A 13156-nucleotide genomic window follows, 5' to 3' on the forward strand; every position below is an offset into this window, starting at 1 on the left:
AACAGACTGCCTGGGGAGGGGGTTGAGTCGCCATCCCTGGATGTGTTCAAGTGTTGTTTAAATGGGTTGTTGGGTGATGTGGTTTAGGGGTGAACTTGTAGTGTAGGGTCAATGACTGGACTTGATGATCCCAAGGGTCTTTTCCAACCTGAATTGTTCTGTGATTCTATGATTCTATGATTCTTTGCACGTTTAACTTGGAGAACCTCAGTCCTGATTTTCTGAGTTAACGGTTTTCCCATCAGTGAGCTCTGTGAGTCCTTCCGACAGAAAGGATTGTGGGTCTTGGGGCATCACAGACCAGGACTTTCTATTGAAGATACCAAAAAGTCAATCATCACCTTCTGAAAGTAAAAGAGGTGCTAGAGGCAAAGCTAAGGCTGATTTTTCACGTTGCAAGACTAGCTTACTAGAGCGGGAGGAAAAGACTGAGCTCTAGAAATTACGTGATGGCCCAAATGCTCCGAGTTACATTGACATAAAGAGAATCCAAAAAGGAGGCAGAGGAAAGAGAGAGAGAGAGAGGACTCATACCAACCTTTTGTAAATTTAAGTAGATTTGCGACTGTTCACACTACAAAAACTGAACACAAAGACAGATGTAGCAATAAAACCGGTGCCAGGAACTGACTTTGTGTGTTTTGCAGAAAATGTCAAGGATCCTTTTCCTAAGCCTGCCTGAATGGAGTGAGGCAGCAGCGCACAGGGCACAATAAATCCACACATAGGGATCTTTTAGGTATAATTATTTTCTCCTGTATATTTTATTGTCGCTAGGAACCTTGAACACAGCACAGGGTCAGTATGAATGGGAACAGTGTCCCTTCTGAAGTGCAGGACAGGCTAGAGAGGACTAAGTACGGGTCAAACGCATCCAAATCTCTGAGACAATCCGTCTTTCAAACTCAGGGCCTCCCAACAGTGGGTGAACACCCACCGTCACGTCAGCCTTTCGACATGGCCCATTTCTCAGCTGGTGTAAACTGGAATATCACCAACAATATCAGCAAAGTTGTAGGCACTGAGGCCTTTGATAACTCAGCCAGCAATCCCCAGCATGTGCATATTTTTCATAGATAGGCAATTAACAATGAGGGGGGAAATACCTGGCGCTTTTTACCATAAATCATCACCTTCCCCAGGCCCTCACTATCAACACACTCCCAGTGCAATAGGTGAAGTATTTTCTTTCCAGTGCCAGGCCTCGCAGGGGATTGTAAAGCTGGGTGCACTCCTTAGCACTCCTTATAAATGTATCTTTGTAGGCAGCGCTGCTGCACTGGTCCTGAGTGAGGCTCTGTGTTTAATTATTTATGCTTTCTTATATTACCATGGCATTTAAAGGTTCCAACCAAGATAACGGCCCCGTTGTCCATGTGTGTATGAGACAGGCGTCCCTGCTCCACACCCCGGCTCAGGAAAGCACCCGTGGTCAGGAAAGCCTTTAAGCACCCTAATGAGACTTAAGTGCATGCTGAAAGTTAAGCGTGTGCTTATGCACGCCGAGCCCCAATGAGCTTCGACTGTGAACAGCATATTTACAGTCATCGGTGATAAATGTCGCCTTTATTTATTTTTTAATATTTTTTTTATTCACCTGAAAGGGGCTATTCTTCCTGAATTTGTAGAAGCTACTGTGGATTTGATTCTGCCTTTTAAGGGAAGCCAGTAGGGGACTCAGTTGTACAAATAAAGCAGAACTGGACCCTAAAAAAAATAAATAGAAGATTACATTTGATACTGGTGATTGGGGAAAGATGATGCCCAGAGTAACTGTGCTGAAATAAGGATGGTTCCTTTGGGAGTGAACCTTTGGCTGGGGTATTTTGCAAGCTTTACCCTAAATTTCAGAATTTATCTCCTTCATGCAGCAAGCTTCTCACACTTAACAGAGCTTCTAATCCATCCAGCCCTGTGCTGGGAGAAATGGTCTGAGCGTGACTCCCAATCCACCTTTCCTCAATGGCAGGGGAAGGGAAAAACCATCTTGCATCGTGTACTGCACGAAACCCTTCCCTGCTTCAAATTGAATGAGTTGGTGAGAGCAGCTATCAGTCCCCCATGTTTGAGCATGACAGGGTATGGACCAATAAAGCAATGCAAGAGGAAAGACCTGATAATTTATGCTCGCAAATCCATGACCCATCTCAGGCCCAGACCAGCTGGATATCTCCCAAGCACGAATCAGGAGATAGCTTAAGCCTGGACTACTCCTGGCCAGCAAGTTGGGAAAGCAAGCTGCTCCATTTTAAAAGCTAGGAGAATTCCATAGGATGGACATCATAGGATCATTTGGGTTGGAAAAGACCTTTACGATCATCAGATCCAACTGCTAACCTAGCCATGCCTGGTCCACCACTAAACCACCTCACTAACATGTCCCCAGATCATGTCATTTGTCATCCAGAAAGTGTTCCCTGGCACTGTTTGCTTTACCATTTGGACTAGAGAAGAGACATAAGACCAAGATCAGGCTTTGCAGGCCTAAATTATGCTTTAATATTTAAAATCTACTTCTTCCACCGTCCTCTAGCCCACTCCACCTGGTCTTACTGTAATGTTGGCCTCTGGCTCCCTATTCACCCCACCTGCCCTGTGTTTTTTTGCAGGACTCCCTGCTGTATTTGTTACAGCGTGGGCCAGCGTGAGAGCCACTCTAGCCGACACAGAGTAAGTCACGTTGGATTTTTTTTTCTCCATTTTTACCTGGGATGATTTCATGGGGCTTTGGGCAATGATGACTTTGTGAGTGAATGAAGGAATAGAGGAAACAGACAAAGCCATAAGGGATTTTTAGTATGAAGTTAGCAAACCTTTGAGGGGATGTGTAGCAGTGAGGTGTAAAGCGGGTGCAACTTTCCAAGGCTTCCTTTCATTTTACAAAAATTTATAAATGTGGGCACCCATGGCTGTTATCCCTGGGGCTAAAGGTTACTTCAAGTGACACAGATCTTTCAAATTCTGAATGAGTGGGAATCAAACTGGGAGACAACAGCTCCAGCACAGCCAAAGGTGCTGATGAGGTGGTGAAGCTCTGACTTCTCGCTGTGGGAGGTGTGGATGCCAGCACGTCCTTAGGTTTAAAATTCACTTGTACAAATTCATGGAAGATAAATGCCTCTAGAAGCATTAGAAACTCATTAGTAATGCTCTGGCTCAAGAAACCATCCTGACCAGCAAATTGTTGGAAGAATATTCTAGAAAAGTATTACTAACTGCTCACCTCTTCCATCTCAGATATCAGCTTCTGTATATTGTCAGAAACAAGACCTGGATCAGCTGTTTCTTTGTTCCTACACGTGCACCCTCAGCCCTCCTGTTCTTAGTGTGCTGAATGAAGGGTCCAGAGCATCCAATCTTCCAACCCCCAAAAAATCACATTTCCAACACGCACACAATGAACAGACTTGACCACACAACAGGTTTCATCTGCTAGCAAAAGTGTGGGGGTCCCTACTTTTCAAACAGACTTTGCCTGGGAGAAACTGCTGCTTTCCAAATGAGATTTCAGCCCCAGGCTTGGGAGGATGGAGCAGCACAGCTACCAAAGTGTGACGTGTCCGCGTTGGCTCAGGCTCGTCCTCGTAGAGCCTTTTCAGTCAGCGCTGGTGGTTTCCTTGTCCCTACCTCTCGCTTTCCTTGAATAGCTGCCTGGGCAGCATTTGGCCCGTGAAATGCAAACTGCAGCTGCCATGTAGGGGCTGTCTGGCTGAGATAAAGAAAAGCCTGTGGCACTCCTCTCTCCGCGGTTGGAGAGAATTCAGAGGGAGTAATTAACACTGAGTGACCTTATCCAACGACTGCTGGAAACATCTGGGAGGAAATACTGTTCAGGCTCTTCTTGGCAGATGGAGGACCGTAGCCCAACATCCACACCACTGTTTGCCCTTCCAGTCCTCATTTAGATAAGGACTGACGATGAAAAGGATATAAAGGCTTTTGTGGGGCATGGCTGGGTCTCACTGCAAGAGCAGGGCTGAGGGAAGTGCAGGAACTGAGTGTAGAATCACAAGACTCTCTCCACCACACCTTCAGACAGGACCTCTCCCCACATTACCAAGGGGTAATATTAGGTCATTTCTGTTTCTTTGGTTTTCGGGAAAGCTGGGTTACTAGTAGTGCAGAGGTTTTTTGATAAGGAGATGAAGAAGTGGAAAAGGATGTGTTCCTGTCCAGAAAGGAGAATTCTGGCTGACTGTGGAAAGAGCTGTTTCACATCTGGAGAGCATAACTTTAAATGTGCTTCATAGTGGTTTCAGTTTTGTGTAGTTTAACAGGAGCAGGGCTATTTCGAAGACGTGCTGCCTGAAGGCAGGGTTAGAGCTAGGTCCTCCCACCACACCAGGCTGTGGAAGTTTCCATCTTTCCAGGGTGGGTTTATCCCAAAAGACACTTGTGTCTGTTCCTCTTTGTAACCAACGATTTCCTGACAGAATGTCCATTTTTCTCAGGTGTTGGGACTTGAGTGCTGGCAATTTAAAATGGATTATTCAGGTGCCCATCCTGGCAGCTATCGTGGTGAGTATTGGTTGGTTGCAAATGGTGGGAAGCAGTGCCTTTGGTCGATGCTGGCACATTGGGAAGGGCTGAGCCAGGCTGCCCTACTCAAATCTCTAACTATCCAGTTTAAGGACTTATATTTGACCTGCCTGCAAGTTTGGTAACTGCATATGGACAAGGGGTTTATAAGCAACCTCGTTTTTTGCTTAGGAAAGAAAAATGACACAGGGGTAAGACCCTAAACAAGCTATTAACGAAATGAAACAAGCCAGTATTTCCAGCCCATGTGGTACTGGAAACCCTCCCGGGTCCTAACACATTCTCACCAGGCATCTCCAGTGGAAAGAACTGGAATTTGAGGTCTGTAGCTGGACGAAACCTTTTCCCCAGGAGTGCTTCAGTGTTGACCATTTCAGACTTGTCTTTCTGAACTGCCAAAAAAGCTTGGGATATGTCGAAGTTGGGAATGAAAGTCAAACCACCTCAGCTATGATTGGACGTGACATTAATCGCTGATGGAGAATTACTTCAGCCCCCGCCCAGGAGCCAGAGGAGATGGAGAGAATATAAGTGACGTTATCCAGACACAGGACTGAGCTCTCACAAGCTGGAGAGGTCATTATAAGATGTGATTATCTGCTCAAGGGGAATTCAGTGGATAGTTGTGTGCTTGCTTGAGCTGAGCCCTAATAAGCTAAAGAACCTGCTTTCATATTTTTCATGAATTACCCTCCTTCCTTCCTCTGTTTTTGTCTATGATTCTCCATTATTCCATCTTCCGATGGCCAGGTGAGTGCACGCAGAAGAGCTTGTCCACTCCCAGACATCCTAGTTCTCATTTACATTCACCTACGAGCAGCTGAAGAGAATCATAAGAATCTCTCTATAGTCTTCAGAGACTATAAGGGGTTTGCATCAAGCTCTGTATCAGTATGGACGAGAAGAAAATCAGACTATCTGCATATAAACAGCAGGAAAGTTTCTGAGGCAAATATGCTCATATGTGCAATTAGATGAGCTGTTTTGGACCCGGAGGGGTTTCTTCTTCTTCAGCATTTCCTTTTGGTAGAAATTCTCTGCCTGGGTCTAGCTATTAGTTCTGCACCTTGGAAGAAACAAATCGCTAAGCCCACATCGTGGTCACTGGAAATGGAATAGTAGGATGGAGAAGAAAGTTCAGGTAGTTCAACTAGATGAATACCAGCAACCCTATTGCATTTAATTTAAAGCCCAATTAGCAGAGGAGAAAGAGCTCAATTGAGGCTCGCCCTTGTAAAAATAATGTTTCTCCATGAGGCTCTGCTGTGCTTGTACCCTGGCTGTGCTGGCAAATGCAGCTATTTATCATGCAGAAATATTCTGTGGGTTGTTTCTGTTTAATTTCTGTGGGTTCATATTGTTCACTTGGCTGCCTTTTCAATTCCCACACTGGCTGGTCATATGTTGCTGGACCAAGTGAGACATTTTCTGGATGTACTTGCAGAGAATTTGGAGGGTGAGGGGCTTAAAATCTCTCCACTCTGTTGCTAGCTTTGATGTTATTCAGCTGCCTGGATTTCTTTTAAAACTTAGCGTATGTTTCAGGAAGTCACAGGAGTTTTCCTCCTGACTGTGATAAGGTTGGACATCTTCAACTTAGTCAACAAATATAGAACAACATCCCACTTTCGAGCTTTTGAAGCTAGAAAAATGAGAAATAAAGCCTGCTTTTTTTTTTTTTTGCTTTTTTAATTATTTGTTTCCTTTCAGATTGGTTTCCAATGCAAATGAATTATATGCCCCCAGGCTTTGTGCTTCTCTGCCTCTCGGTCTATCCATCCCCCCCTCACAATTTTTGTGCCAGTCAGTAAATTCCAACCAAATGTAAGTGAGGGAATGGGGTTGCACGGCTGTTAAATTCCCACAGACCTCATGAAAACAGTCAAAGAGATACTGGAGAGAAATTCCTCTTGCGCCCCTTCAAGGGGAAGGGTGTCTTACTCCCCTCTCTAACACAGAGGAGAGCTGTTCAAAATGAACTTGCACCTCATTAAAGGAGAAGGAATCCAACCACAGAAGACAAAGCCATAGCAAACCGGGCCGTGTTCTTTCAGTGGCTCAGGGAACTGCTTGTTTTAACAGTGAGGATAATTAACCGTTGGAACGACTTACCAATGGTTGTGGTAGGATCTCCGTCATGGAAACACTGAAACCCAGATCTGCTATAGCTCAAGCAAAAATGAATACAAGGAGGTCTTATAGACTGCGTTTTGGAGGAGATCAAGCTAGAGGTTCACAATGGTCCCTTCTGGCGTAAAATCATGAGCCTGTGTGTGGCATGTTAATTTGTTTCCTTCAAATGCTGCTTTACTGGTATCTGAGAAGTCAAATGACCACAGCAAGCCTCCAGAGAAACCCACAGGCACCACCGTTAGCCCAGCAATGTGGATCTGCCCAGTCCAGATAGTTACACGGTGGTTCTGCTTGTGGCCTTGCCATAGTCCCAAAAACGGGTTTGTCTGGGGGAGCCGCAGGTGTAATCCCAGCCCCAGTGAAACCAGCTTCTGAAGAGCTCCAAAAAACTAAGAATCCCTCAAACATCTCCCCATTTTTCGTCTCTGTTAAGTGGCACCTGCGTGAGAATGAACTGCCCAGGGAAGTGGTGAAGTCACGGTCCCTGGAGGTGTTTAAGGAGAGGCTGGATGTGGCACTTAGGGCCATGGTCTAGCCAATATGATGGTGTTGAGTCATAGACTGGACTTGATGATCTCAGAGGTCTTTTTCAGTCTCCACAATTCTCAGCAATTCTATGGGTCACCATAAGCACGTTCCTGTAGGACTAGGTTAACTCGGTTGAGCAGCTGGCCACAAGATGGGTTTGTAGAAGTGGCTTCCTGCATAGGAAGTAGGTGTTACTTCTTTCCTGTCCTCTTCTGGTCCATATTAAACACTCCTCTGAGGGAGACTGAACAGCAAGCATACGACAAAGGTTTTGTAGTTATATCACCCTTCTGCATTCTTGATCTGCCATCTCCAGTCTGTTCTACTCTTGTGTCTTCCTCATGGTGCAGTTTGCTTGCTCTTCTTTCCTTCCACACGTGGAAATATGGGAAGACCTTCTACTAATGCTTCTTTTAGCCTGAGGAGATCTTCACCTGGGGGAGCTGCAAGAGGCAAATACAACCCAATTTTGGCCTGCTCGCTAGACTCCAAACTAAGTTTGAGAGATCTAGGAGGTCATAAAAATGACCCACATCGCTGTATGGACTTAAAAATACTGTGAATTTTTAAATATGTGAAAAATACTGAGAATTGTCTGTAGTCTATACCTCAAAATGTCTGGTAAGCACTGCTTTATACATTGATACCATATCAATTATCAGATGGCTGGCTTTGCTGGCTAGCTCAGATGTTTCCATGTGAGAAACCCACACCTTGTCAGAGAAAACCATTCCCTCCTCTCTCTCAATCCCAACAAACACTGGGTCTTTCCTGGAGAGCTCATCCCTTCCAGAGGACGAGCTCTCCCAAGAGGAGCTTCTTGCACAGCATGATCAGGTCACTGCTGCGGCCCCTTGATGCATCTTGGGGAAAGCATTGACCAAACAACACTATCATCATCTGGACATTTTTTAAAAATTATCTTTTCTTTGTTGTGTTTTTTTTCCCCACCTCTTCCAGGTAAATTTTATTCTTTTTATCAATATTATCAGAGTCCTAGCAACCAAGCTACGAGAGACGAATGCAGGGAGGTGTGACTCAAGACAACAGTACAGGTGAGTCATATACCCTCTTTACTTTTGGGGAGATGTCAAAAGTCCTTCTTTCACCCCCTTGACTATGCAGGGAGCCCAGGCTGACTAGTTCATAGTGTAGACACCTGAAGTAAGGTGAGAAGGATGCTGTCTTCCAAGTCTGGTAAAGCAGAATAAATCAACAGCAGCTTAAACATCTCCTAAAGTTTCAAATCCAACCTTGGGGGACCTGCCTCATAGGTTAAAGAGAGGAATTCAGTCTCTTCAGCCAGTTTGGAAGCAACTATGCTGGCCTTGAACCAGGAGAGCAAAATTAAAAGCATTACTTATCCTGTTGAAGCCCCTAACACTTGTACCAATTTATTTATTTCTATTTATTTCTCTCCTGTGCTTTGCAAAACTGGATCTATTTGTTAAATCTGCCCTTCAGTGGTTGTTTCAGCACCTTTGCTGAAAAAAAAAAGAAGGGGCAAGATTAAGGGATTCCTGACTCTTTGCTGGAAATCTGGTGTTTCCTTGTGGGTTTTTTTCTGTTTGTTTTCCTTTGTTCTGCCAGCTCTTGTCTCTTGATAATTTAGGATATTTGTAGCATGGTCAAAACCAGATAGAAAAAGCAGGTTGCTGAGACACCTCGGCACCTTGAGGGCTTCCAAGGCTTCCTGAGCTTGACTGACCAGGATGACACATGTGAAAGAAGGAAGAGCAGAATGGTTTGGGCTGCAAAGCATGAGCTCATTGCTAACATCTCCCTCTCCAAACACAAGATGTTTCACATGAAGCAGGAACGAGATTTGGCAGGAAAAGACCTCACCATTTTTCTTTGCTACCCTGTCAGGGCTCTGATTTATCTATTTATTTATTCCTCCTTGGCCGCAGCTCGCTATTAATTATGGTTTGGATGGAGCTTTCTCCTTTTAATGTGTTAAATTCCCCCAGTGGTTTCCAGTTGCTGGACAGAGGAGGTACCAGGTAGTGATGTCTGCCCTTCTCAATAATTGCCTGCACTTGGTGGATTGCTGTAACTCTTGGCAGAGGGTTTAATCCTTCAATTAATATCAGTTCCAGGCAAGGCTGGTCCCCTTAGGAGCAAACCCAGCCAAGTACTGCATTGCACCTCCAGCCAGGTCCTCAACACAGGTCCTATGCTGCGATGGATCTATAATGGATAACATTCTGTGATTCTGTGATTCTATGATTCTCTAAAAAGGAGCTTTCCAAGTGATACTGCAGTCCAAAGCACCTCTCAAGAGTATTCACCTTCTGCTCCCTCCATAGTGCACTGTCCTCTTCCCCCTAATACCTAGAGTAATCCTGCTCCCAGATGCAGGTCCCTCTCCACCAGCCCTGCTCATTGCATGGGAGGCGCTAACCCAGGGTGGACCTTTTCGTCTTGCCTCGATAAGCAGGCAGAATTACAGAACCACAGAATGTTGGGGTTGGAAGTGACCTCTGGAGGCCATCTAGTCCAACCTGTCTCCCTTGCTCCAGCAATATCAGCTACTCTAGGCTGTGTAGGACTATATCTGGTCATGAGCTGAGTGAGAACCATTCTTTAGGGACGAGAGCATTTAGGGCCAGTCAGAGGCTGAGGGCTGGAAGCAGCAGAGCATCTTTCTATCCAGTCACCCTTCCACCCTCTACACATGATCCTGACCCGAAGCACAGGTGAGGCTTAAAAATGACATCTCAGTGTCTTCATCTGCAGCATCACATGGGGATGTGCACGTGGAAAGGGTTAGACTAGCACATCAAGACATGGCAGAGGACGGCCTGGGTTGTGTCACATGCCAGAAGAGAAGCAACATGTTGAAACTGCAGGTGGACACGGTGCCTGTGTAAATGTAAGATATCCAAGCTTAGCCAAGAGGTCACGTTGTGCCTGAGATAGGAGGTGGACAGGCTTGACTGGGAGGTTCACTCCATCCACTAATTTCCTCTGTGTCTTTCTCTTTCTTTACCGCTACAGGAAGCTGCTGAAATCTACCCTCGTCCTTATGCCTCTGTTTGGCGTTCACTATATTGTTTTCATGGCTATGCCATACACAGATGTGTCAGGGATTCTTTGGCAAGTTCAAATGCACTATGAAATGCTGTTCAACTCTTTCCAGGTATTGTAACTGTTAAACTGTGGGGGTAAACTGTGGGAATTTCAATGGGGAGAGGAGGGAAGTGAGAGTGCAAGGTTGTCTTAGGAAGCAGGGCTCTTACACCAGATTTCATCCACAAGGTGATTTGACAGTATTTTAGCATCGAGTATGTTCTACATTTGCAAAACACAATGTATAAAGGCTCAGTGTGTCCAACAAAAAAATGTTCCTATTCCAAGATAACAAAATAAGTCCCTTCAGATCCAGGTTAGGCGTAAGCTGGTAGAAATGCACAGAGACCCGTTGTTTCGTATTAGCTTTCAATTTTCTTGTCCAAAGCTGTCTTTCAGATCTGTGAATGGGTTCCTCAGTTCTAGGTTTGAGCAAAAGGCAGGTTCAGGACTGGTCCTGCAAAAGACACAGCAGCAAGAACATGCAACATTCTGCAAGCAGAGCAGTGTTTGGTCATCACTGTACAGCCTTCCTTGAGAGATTAATCTTTGACTTGCACGCTGCTACCTATCACCATGGTTGACCAGCGTGGCTGATGAGAGGTGGATGGTGGTTCTGGCCAAATCACAGTTGAAAGAAACTGTGAGAGAGACGGGGACCAAGCTTGCACCCATGCACTTGCACAGTTCCTGTTGAGTGCAGACCTCAGCAAGACCTGAATAAACTACTGGCCGACAAAAATATGTGGATGGTTTGCTCACATCTGAATTCGTTTGTTGATCCCGCTCAGCCAGTTTTGCTCCAAGCACAGCCAGAGCTGGAAAAGACTCATTACAATTATAGCCCACCCTCCCATCCTGCAGCAGGATCAGCTACACGTAAAACACTGGAAATGTTTATCCAATAAGTTTGAAACCTCACCACATTCCCAGGGTACCCATCAGCATCTCAGAACCTTTGCAAAAGATCTGGGGGTGAGAATAGACCCGTTAGATAAACCATGAGCCATCAGGGTTCACATAGTCTAATCTACTTTATCTATAAAGAAATGTCTACCTTTCTCTGTCTCATGAACTACTGAACAATGCAAGGTTTCTTATGTGTATTATATACAGCAAATTACGAATGTCACTGATTTCAGCACACTGAGCAGCACCCTCAGGGGAATCACATGCAGCAAGACTCACATTAATATGTTGTTTCTTCTTCTTTCCAGGGATTTTTTGTTGCCATCATATACTGTTTTTGCAATGGAGAGGTAAGACACCAGCTGCTTGATTCTTTCCCTCCTTTGGCTGGGTGGTTTCACACAGAGATGGTGAGGGGGATGCACGTCAGCATATCCTCACTTGTTCTAGAGACACAACCTGTTTCGCACCTGGTGAAAGATTCATCAGTCCATGTGGAAAGTTCATGCCCTTGGGTTTGGCCATGTAAGACATCCAGGTCAATATGTCACCAATAAGTGAGCCACTGGAAGTAGCTGATGGAGGAAAAACATGTTTTCTTTTCCAGGCACAAGTGTTGTTTAGTCCTGAACAGCTGTAGCAGGAAGAAAAGTGAATTGATAGAGTAGCTGCCTAACCAGCAAGCCTTTTTGACTGTCCAGGCTTTTTCTGACCTTTTTTTAGCCTCTTTCTAGAGTGATATGCTTTAATGTCTTTGTTTCCATCAATTCCTTCCACGTCTGAAAACTAGAATGGTCAGTGGATGCACACCAGAAAAGAACAGAGCTACTTTCATGGTCCAGCTTAAAGCTGGTTTGCCCCAAATTTAAGGATTTTAAGGGGAAATGCAACTGCTTGTTTTCTGCAGCATAAAACCAAGATGAAATCCGTACCATTGGGGAACTGATCTCATCCTAACTTTAGTCATCTAAAAGTGGAATAGTCAGTCTAAGTAGTCAGCTAACTCCTTCCTAGAGGAAATTTCTAGCAACTCTGTCCGAAGCTGGCTCCATCTCATTTATACTTGATCCTCATGGTGCATTGAGAGGACTTTCTCCTGGATGTGCTACTCACCATCCCATAGCGCTGGGATAGAGTTAACCCACATTTTCATTTAGAGGTTTTCAGCCATTCAGCCATTTCAGACATTTCATTTGGAAAGGGCAAATTTAATATGGATTTCCTGGGGTTTTTTCCTATTTCGCTCCCCAGAGAATTCCTTGTACATTGTCTATGGGTACTACCTCCTTCTCATACTCTGTGCCTCTTTCCCACCTCTCATACTTTTTTTTTTACCTTCCCTTGTCTCCCAGGTTCAAGCAGAAATAAAGAAGTCATGGAGCAGGTGGACATTAGCACTTGACTTTAAAAGGAAAGCACGAAGTGGGAGCACAACCTACAGTTATGGACCAATGGTTTCCCACACCAGCATCACAAATGTAGCCACAAGAGGAGCACTTGCCCTCCATCTCAATACGAGACTTATACCAGGGACCCTCAATGGACACCGGAATTTGCCAGGTTATGTGAAAAATGGCTCAATTTCTGAAAACTCCATGCCTTCTTCTGGGCCAGAGCAGTACAACAAAGATGAGGAGTACCTGAATGGCTCTGGGCTTTACGATGGAGACAGACCCACAGTACTTGTTGAAGAAGAAAGAGAGACAGTGATGTAAAGAGAGGAGGAAAAGAAAAAAAGCAAAAGGATGACAAAGGTTCCTGGAGAGCATTTAGTGGGCAAAAGAGCATCAGGCCACACATCGGATGCCAGGGGTTTCCATACAGATTCTCTGTTCTGTGGAATGAGAGGTTAAGTTATATGGGGAGGAAAAAGCGAGCCTCCAACGTGGCCAGCTGTTGATCACATACATGTACCCAGTGATCTAATTCTCCCTGGTGTTAGCAGAGGCAGGGCTATCCCTTGCTATCTGCTTGA

The 13156-nt window shown here is 45.0% G+C and overlaps 1 protein-coding gene across 1 annotated transcript in view; it reads left to right on the forward strand.

Annotated features, from left to right (window-relative positions):
* Positions 1 to 13043, forward strand: part of PTH1R (parathyroid hormone 1 receptor) — a gene marked incomplete at its 5' end in the record, with an annotated part of 20734 nt that extends 7691 nt beyond the window's left edge. The window contains 6 exons of the mRNA XM_009864810.1: positions 2610 to 2670; positions 4452 to 4518; positions 8161 to 8255; positions 10201 to 10342; positions 11490 to 11531; positions 12534 to 13043. Coding sequence (XP_009863112.1) covers positions 2610 to 2670; positions 4452 to 4518; positions 8161 to 8255; positions 10201 to 10342; positions 11490 to 11531; positions 12534 to 12896 — 770 coding nt within the window. The remainder of the gene's footprint in view (positions 1 to 2609; positions 2671 to 4451; positions 4519 to 8160; positions 8256 to 10200; positions 10343 to 11489; positions 11532 to 12533) is intronic.
* Between the last annotated feature and the right edge of the window lie 113 nt (positions 13044 to 13156).

This window comes from Apaloderma vittatum, unplaced genomic scaffold (assembly GCF_000703405.1).
Source record: "Apaloderma vittatum isolate BGI_N311 unplaced genomic scaffold, ASM70340v1 scaffold1242, whole genome shotgun sequence".
Lineage (NCBI taxonomy): Eukaryota > Metazoa > Chordata > Aves > Trogoniformes > Trogonidae > Apaloderma > Apaloderma vittatum.